The sequence below is a fragment of the Rhagoletis pomonella genome, unplaced genomic scaffold (genome assembly GCF_013731165.1).
Source record: "Rhagoletis pomonella isolate Grant_MI unplaced genomic scaffold, Rhpom_1.0 Rhpom_scaffold_00013, whole genome shotgun sequence".
In the NCBI taxonomy this organism is placed as follows: domain Eukaryota; kingdom Metazoa; phylum Arthropoda; class Insecta; order Diptera; family Tephritidae; genus Rhagoletis; species Rhagoletis pomonella.
The window spans coordinates 5,619,458-5,627,718 of NW_023458567.1; the positions used below are offsets into that span (position 1 = coordinate 5,619,458).

Here is an 8,261-nt window from a genome sequence, read left to right on the forward strand (position 1 = left end):
GCCGTTTGCACCCAATCCGCCATTTGCATAAACTCGCTAAAACCCCATCCGCTATATGTTTGCAAAAACTCTTTCCTACTTCAGCAATTTTCCCATCCTTCATTCTCATATTCGCTGAAAAACTCACTCGTTGAAAGCCCATTCACAATTTTCTTGTAAAACCCTTCTCCTTGTAAAGGTACATATTTATGTGCAGCAGCAATGCATATCACAGGGCGTATGCGTGATCTTAATTAAAAAGCGTCTACCTCACTCAGTATTGTGTCACAAGCCTGTGTATATACATAACTACATCCATAAATACATACAAAAATAAATACATTCGCTTCTGCCAATTAATCAAAAAATCGTTGCAGTGGTTACCACTCGCCCACAAGTGTTTTTAATCGTTGTTTGTTTGTGTTTTGTTATTACTCAAAATGGCAGCAGGCAACAGCGTACGTATGTACATACATACATAGGTGTCTACATATCTATATGTACGTCTATATGTACGTATTTATATGCACCTGCAAGTGAATATAAATATAATTGGCAAATATCTTGCCATGGTATATATGTATGTATATATGTACATATTTATGTATGTATGCATTGATGCATTTTTAGTTGCATGTGCAAAATCATAAATAACAAAACGAACAGCCCTGAACTTACAAACGAATTTTGATTTATTTTTACAACGCAACTGTCAATGGCATAACTGACAACTAGCAATTGGTAAGATGCTAACAACGAGTAATTCGCCTGTCGCGATCGTTAATAAATGAATCAATTTCGCCAAAGGCATGCATTGAGATTTGCAGGGCGGCAACAATGTAAATGTAACGAACGTCTATTTTTTGTAGCAGATTGCAAAAACGAAATTAGCAACAGCTAAGGGAAAACTGGTAGAGAGGATTAGATTTCTACGAATTTTAGTAGATAAATAGATACATGTAGTATACGATATGTGAGCCTTTTTAATGGGCTGAGAGCAATTAGAACACTGTTTAAAGGCTACTAAGTAATTTTCACTGAAACATTTTCTATGCCTCTCATATCCAATCCATTTTAGTACGCTATTGAATCACTTCGCGCAAAAATACAAGTCGATTTTAAAATTATACTGAAAAATCAGTTTGAAAATAAAGACTGTCAAAATATAAATACATACTTTTTTTTTTTTACTTTCTGTCTGTTCTTTACGTAATTCGGCACCACAGTCCAACTAAAATTTTGTAAATAGTCGGCCCACTAAATTAATAGTGATTTTTTATGCAACGAATAAAGCAATAAATCTGTTTAAAGTCCAGCGATTAAATTAATAAAAATAATAACAAATAACAAATAGATAAGCGCCCGATTACAGCAACAAAAAATCTCCGCCACCGTTATAACTCAAGTGTGTGTCGTGCCGCTATTAAAAAAAACTCATACAAACTCCCGATAAATTAATATCTATACATATATTTTCTTTTCACTCACTACAGGACTCGCCGCTCTCCTCCAAAGTGGCTATGTTCAACAAACAAACGCAACAGCATAAGGACCAGCAACTGCTGAATCCATTCTCCGGCGCCAGTGGGCGTGCATCGCCAAAGCCTAGCTTCTCTAAAGATGAGTATGGCAAGTAAGTAGCAGCCGCGACAACCCCTTCATGACTGCTAGCAAACTTTTCTAATTTTGTTCACCCCTTCTCTCCCTAACAGACCCTTGGCGGGCAGCTTGACAGAGATGCGCGGTCAGAAGGCTAATATGCATGTGCTTCGCGAAATGCTGGAACTATGTCAAATCATTGACTCAGAGGGTTACAATGTCAAGGATGAGCCGACAATGCGTGTCATACCCTTCGGCGAGCTCTTCAATGTGAGTACATATACAGCAGCGTAAACTTTCTCCGTCGCTTTTTTACTTATTCACTTTCCCTTCTCACAGATTTACAACTACATCTCCGACAAGGTGGTTGGCATTTTATTGCGTGCGCGCAAGCATAAACTAGTAGATTTTGAAGGCGAGATGCTGTTTCAACGTCGCGACGATGACGTCCCGATTTTCCTGCTCAAGCCGATCGCTGAAATACGTCAGGAATTGCAAGCGAAGATTGAGGATATTAAGCGCGGTGGCAGCCCAGCACCGCAAGCGACATCGGTGCTGTTAGACAAGAACGCACACAAGCAGAAGTTGTCGTCGCGCAGCTCCACGCCGTCAGCTTCACCAACACCCTCCAAGACAGCAACGCCAGCACAATCGAAGGCTGCCTCGCCAGTGCCCTCAAAGGCATCTTCTCCTGCGCCTTCAGAGAAAGTGCCTGCAGTAACAGCCGCAGCAGCACAGCAACAAACAGTGACTGAAGTGGTGGAGCCAAACAGCGAAGTTACCCGGCTCGAGAGCGCACAGGAATCCAGTAAGCCAGCCGAAAAAACCGATGCTGCTGCTGCAGCGACGCCGGCTGTTGCCGCGCAATCGGTGGAGCAGCCTGCGCTAGCCGCTGAAAAAGTGGAAGCACCTGTACAAACCAACCCTGCTGCTGATATACCCAATCCGAACGCGATTAAAAGCGCTGAAATACCCACGATTGTCGTTGATGCCACTGCAGTGCATACGCGTACAGTGCCGTCACTGGCCGAGAATGCGTCGGCAGCTGCGTCGGCGGAGGCAATAGATGAAGCCGCCACTACCGCGGTTACAGAGCTGCCGACAAGCAACAACAACGTGGAAAATCCCCAGGCTTAATTTATTAACAACATTATAGTTATATTAAACGAATTGTTAAGCTAGTTGAAACATGTAAAGGCTTCCCTAAAGTAGAGTTAGGTTAAAGCGGGGTACTTATTGGCACAAAACGAATGCAATTGGCTAATGCAAAACTTGAGCATTAGGCGTAGTATTATGGAATATTGATTGCGAAAATGATAGAGACGCAGCAACTGACGGCGGAAGTGGAGCTGAGAAAATTCTCTGCGCATTCGAGTTGTAAAATTTTGTAGATTTCTGATCATTTGCGAAAGGACATTTGCCACATATGAAATAATAATTTTAATTTGTAAATACAATTTGCTGTAGTGCGGGTACTAAAACAGGAAATTATTCATTGACTACATTTTTATCTCAATAAAATAGTATACATAGACGGAAAGTAACAAAAGGTGATTTTTTTTCCGGCCGGCTGGTGTCCACGGTTGCATTTCAAACATAATAAATTTTTATAGAATTTTTAAAATTCTTTCAGATGGACAAAAACACAGGATATACATACATGTACAGGGTGGGCCAAATAAGACCCACCAATTACACGCGGCAGGTCCATAGTTTGCCTGGCAGTGTGCGCAGTCGCTCCATTTTATTGGAACCACAAATTAGGATGCTGCTCTGCCGTTGGCCGCAAAAAGTTGTCAATCATTGTTCTGTAAGAAGCTCCATACACTGGACCCGTCAGTGCATAAACGGCATTCACAGGTAGTCGGTCTCGACTTACACCAACTGCCGCCCTGTGAATGCCGTTCATAAAATAACCTCTGGACTTCGTATAAATGCCTTCTATCGTACTTAGGCTCGGCAGCAAGCAAGTGTCTGCTCAGGTGCCCTCGTCCGTGATATCCTACTAGGCATTGCTTACCCAGCATTGTGCAGTGCTTCTTGACGGGGAGCATGTAGATGGACTACCGTGTTTTGGCAAGTCTGTTGCTTCATGCTGCGTCCTGCTAGCCTCCGCTGCGTACTTTAGAACGGACCGGCCAATTGCCTTGTACGTTGCCAGCAACATTTTTTTTTTGCGGCTCTGTACTTTATTGACAATTGCGGTTGTGTGCGCAGAGAAATAGACCAAATTATCTCCGTGCATTTTAGGGTTGTTCACCGTCTGGATTGGTTCGCCATCGACGTAAATGCCTAGCTGCTGTCTGACCTCTTTCGTTCAGGTGGTGAAAGGCGATATTCGAGATAATAGAGATGGGGTTCGCCGATCTAACGCTGAACCAACAGTCCTTGGTCGTTAAAACCCGAGTCATTCCGGTACGTAGAACCAGCTACCTGTCCAGACTCGACTCCAATATCCCCAATGAGTGTCCGGCATGTGGAGACTCCCCGCACGACACCAACCACCTCTTTACATGCCAGCTCAATCCCAATCAACTAACACCCCTCTCCCTTTGGTCCGTCTCTGTTGTAACTGCCCGTTTCTTGGGCATACCGTTTGTTGAGCTTGACGACAATGATTGAGGGATAAACCGAAATAGGCGGGATAACAGATAACATCGTTTGAGTTCCTGTGGAAGAGTGGAAGTCTCGACGTCTTCTAACAGCGTGGAGAGGCTGACGATGTCAAACGCCTCTTTTCAACGCCACTAGAATTTTCTCTCACAAGAGCAGTTTTGGTTTAGCTGTAAGTGCTGTTATTGTGCTGTGTACTTTACGGAATCCATACTGATGCTCCACTGGTTGCTATGGCTCGCTCGACGTTTGGCTTTGTCCACCGAGGGATGCAGCGTGAACTGTCGGCTAAAATAGCTCGCTCATCGCTCCGGGTTCGACGAAGCGTGGTCGCCGAAAGAAATTTCGACTCTGTCGTCAAGCTTGCTCACACCAGAGGTGGAGTTACAAGTCTTCAGACGATCTCTCCACTTCTTTCGCTAAAGCACGTTCACAAGTTGCCGAATATCCGCGTTGAGATCCCTAATGCGGGGATTTCCGGGTTTGGCCGGACAGAGGTTGTCTCGCTCATCAGCCAAGACAGCCGCTTCGGCAGAAAAATTCTGACAGGGGTCCGAAATACATCCAGCTGGAATGAAGCGGGCTGCAGCATCAGTGACAACCCGGCGGAACTTACGCTCATCTACGTGAACGTCAGTTGGTGTGGGGAGGGCAGATAAGGTGCTTTCAGTAACTTTCGCGAAGCCGTTCCAATAAACTTTGCTAAAGTTGACGTAGGTTCAGTGTTCCACGGATGCAAAGTCAGCAGGTTTAGCAATCGAGATAATTACGGGCAGATGATCCGATGCTAACGTTAGCATAGGTCGCCTCGTTATGCTGTTTATCAGACCAGCGCTTTACCATGTTATATCGGGCGAGCTATTGTCGAATCGTCTATCTGCTCAGCCAATAAGTTTCCCCTAAGATCATTTGGCAGGCTTGAGTGCCAAAGATCGTGGTAAGCGTTAAAGTCACCTATTACCATACGGCTTTCACCTCCGAGTAGCGCACCTATGTCAGCAAGGCATTGCTGCATAGACGAAAAATGATTGAAGAAATTCGCCGATCTAAACGGGGATGGGCCCCGAAACAACAGCTGTTGATCGGGGAAAACCCCAAGTCATACCGGTGCGCAGACCGGCAGTCTTGGGAATGTTACCTCGCTCTACCGTCTCATTTGAAGGGGTTAGGTGCCAGAGAGCATTTTTTTTTTTAATGGGTTAAAGGCGAATTCATGCAAGGGGTAGCAGGAGCACAAAAAAATGCTTCAACAAATTATATGCACAATGACAGTAAGAATCACAACAAATACCTAATTTTGGCAGTAAATCGGCGGAACTCGTACCACCCGTCTGTGTGGTCGCCGGGGACTGGTAGGACGCAGTGGAGAAAGCTGTAGACTTGCCAAAACACCGCACTCAGGAGAGACAGGATAACTTTTGATGTAGCGGCAACATCACCTGCCGCCCATATGCACCCCGTTAAGGAGCATAACACAACGCTCAGCAAGCAGCTTCTAGTTGGCAGCCACATACGTGGTCAATCAAATAGACAATAAAAACAGATTGGCCATAAAATATTCCTTCCTCGTTAATCTGTAATTATAAAATAGTCTAAGATTAACCCGATAAATTTTCGGAGGCAAACATGGTTTTATCGATTATTATTTTTCGAAGAAGAGTAATGTCACATGTGAAAATAAACGAGGGATAAAGGTTTGGAAAGGTATTTATAACAAAATTATAAGTTCTGAGCAAAACAAGCACAACCAATTTGAGAGCTAATATTCCGAGATTTGATTGTGTAAACGGGGTGATTAACAAACGAGCTCTGATTGAGAATATATGTATTTACCTATATGTAAACGTAATTTTTCTACTCACAACTCGTTCATAAGTTTATCGAGCACTTCGAAAGAGCTTCGATCTATCGAAAGTGTTTCATTGCGAATCTCAAATAAAAAGCATTTATCGACTATTTTCTTTTCGCGAAATAGTTAACTGTGAACTCTTTTGTAATAAGAAGCAGCACGTCATTTATTTAATTTTTGTTTACCGCTCTGTTATACGCGTAAAAGCGTGGTGAAAATTTCTGCTACGGTGCTATTTAGAAAAATTAATTTTACAAACACAACAAAATGGTCGAGCGTATTGAGGATTTAAATTTACCCAACGCTGTTGTGGGACGCCTGATCAAGGACGCGCTACCCGAAGGCGCGAACGTTAGCAAAGAAGCGCGTGCGGCCATAGCCCGTGCCGCGTCAGTCTTTGTAATCTTTCTGACTTCCACATCGACAACGCTAGCCCGTAAGCAGAATCATAAGACCATTACAGCGGCAAATATATTAGATGCATTAAAACAACTGGAATTTGAAAGCTTTGTCGATCCATTGACATCCGATTTGGAGTCCTATCGCAAAGCCGCGAAAGAGAAGAAGGACAAAGCTAAAACAAGTAGCGCAGCAGCTGTAGGCACCACAAGTGGAGCCAACGATGAGGAAATGGAGACTGAGAAGGCATCATAGATTAATGTAGGTGCTGCTATTTGTTTTCGACTTTTTGCCCAAATAAATGTACGAACATCTTTAAAGATTTTGTGTTTAAATTACCAAGGTATTTAATACGAATGGGTTTTTCCGCCTTAGGCCTCCCAGAGCTTATAACTACTAACTACTTTAGCATAATGAAAAAAAAGGTAACTACAAACCTCGCTCCTTAAAACTTTAATTGATCACTTCAGATTCCAAATCTTGCCAGAAAGGATCGGAATACGTATCTGAATCATCATCGTCATGCGAGGACGATTCTTCTGCTTCATCATCAATTTGCCATTCTTCATCGCGCATGCGAGACAGCATTAACGAAGTGTCTTGATCCTGTTTGTCACCCCCGCGAGTCAATGCATTGACACCTTTCAAAGCGCGGCGGTCGTTAGGCTCAATGCTGTTCAAATATAAATGTAAAATCAACTTAATTTACTTAATACCCAGTCACTCGTACTTGTCTCTGCAGTTATCATACCTCAAAGCAATCGTATAATATTCAAGTGCGCCATCCAAATCTCTTAGGGTACGGCGCAAATCACCCAACATGCTGAAGTATGAGTGATTAGGAAAGGTCATTACTTGCTTTTTAAGCATAGCGCTAGCTTCTTGCGTCTCCCCATTTGCCTGACATACGTCTGCCATAAGCGCCACAGCCACCGAATAATGCTCATCGATTTCCAGCGCTTTAGCTAGGAATTTTTTAGCGCTTTTCTTGGCAAGCGGGTTATTAGAGTGTAGTAACACGCGTGCAAACATCTGAAATTAAGAAGATATCCGAATAAAATTTAGTAGCGAGTAAATTACTTCAGTTAGCTCATACCACATAACTACGAGGCGAATTGCGGAAATAACGTACAGCTAAAGCACACATAGCCTGTGCCTCGTCTCGACGCTTCATGCCTACATAGCAATGATAGAGACCCTTATAGACTTCAAATCGATAACCGGCTATACATTGAGCAGCGCGAAAATACGAAATCGCTTCCTGCCGCTGTTTTAGCTGTAGACATATACGTCCTCGTAGCAATTGTGCCTCAACGTTGCGCTCATTTAACTCTATTGCTTTCTTTGCAAATGAAATTGCTTTCTCAATTTGACCTGCGGCATAGCAATTCTCAGCAACAACAAACCAATGATCGGAATTAAGTTCTTTTATGTTGCTTATGTGAGTAGATAGTTTATCCAACTGAGAAAATTTTTGATTGTATTCATAGACCACGGCTAGAGGCATGATGGCTTCCGTGCTGTGAGGGTTAACCATAACGGCAGTCTCCAGATACTGTTGCGCCTGAATGTATCGCCCATAGTAATAGAGGGTTTTGCCTATCAATGCAAGTAGATAATAGTTTTGGTGAAACTTTGTGTTATCGTTGATCGCTTGAAATGTCTTTGATGCCTCCAAATGGTCGCGTCCGTACAACTGAGCGTGTGCCTTTATCCAGCTGCTCAGCCAATCGATGTGCTTTGGCAAAGCACTTGCTACAAGTTAAAGAAAGCGAATTTAGACAAATACAATAAATTTGTAAACGTTTTCATTACCATTAAC

General features: G+C 43.1%; 3 protein-coding genes across 3 annotated transcripts; 2 read left to right on the forward strand and 1 right to left on the reverse strand.

The window, feature by feature from the left end:
- The first annotated feature begins 1,357 nt into the window (after positions 1-1,357).
- On the forward strand, positions 1,358-3,117 carry LOC118748216 (mucin-7-like). Its single transcript, XM_036482593.1, has 3 exons — positions 1,358-1,612; positions 1,692-1,848; positions 1,918-3,117. The coding sequence occupies exons 1-3, from the start codon at positions 1,500-1,502 to the stop codon at positions 2,713-2,715; spliced, it is 1,068 nt and encodes a 355-aa protein (XP_036338486.1). The 5' UTR covers positions 1,358-1,499; the 3' UTR covers positions 2,716-3,117.
- Positions 3,118-6,186: 3,069 nt separating this feature from the next.
- Positions 6,187-6,759, forward strand: LOC118748626 (DNA polymerase epsilon subunit 3). The gene has a single exon (XM_036483190.1). The coding sequence runs from the start codon at positions 6,308-6,310 to the stop codon at positions 6,692-6,694; it is 387 nt and encodes a 128-aa protein (XP_036339083.1). The 5' UTR covers positions 6,187-6,307; the 3' UTR covers positions 6,695-6,759.
- LOC118748625 (anaphase-promoting complex subunit 7) lies at positions 6,755-8,194 on the reverse strand (the record flags this gene model as incomplete). The annotated part of the gene is given in 3 exon segments (XM_036483189.1): positions 6,755-7,112; positions 7,191-7,471; positions 7,536-8,194. Coding segments are annotated over 3 exon segments (1,160 nt in total), but the record flags the coding sequence as incomplete, so codon positions are not given.
- Positions 8,195-8,261: the final 67 nt, after the last annotated feature.

Bases quoted from the DNA above. Each gene is read 5' to 3' on its own strand.
- LOC118748216 (XM_036482593.1), top strand. From the start codon at position 1,500: ATGTTCAACAAACAAACGCAACAGCATAAGGACCAGCAACTGCTGAAT. The intron at 1,613-1,691 runs GTAAGTAGCAGC...TCTCCCTAACAG, and splicing joins TCTAAAGATGAGTATGGCAA to ACCCTTGGCGGGCAGCTTGA. The intron at 1,849-1,917 runs GTGAGTACATAT...CCCTTCTCACAG, and splicing joins CCTTCGGCGAGCTCTTCAAT to ATTTACAACTACATCTCCGA.
- LOC118748626 (XM_036483190.1), top strand. From the start codon at position 6,308: ATGGTCGAGCGTATTGAGGATTTAAATTTACCCAACGCTGTTGTGGGA.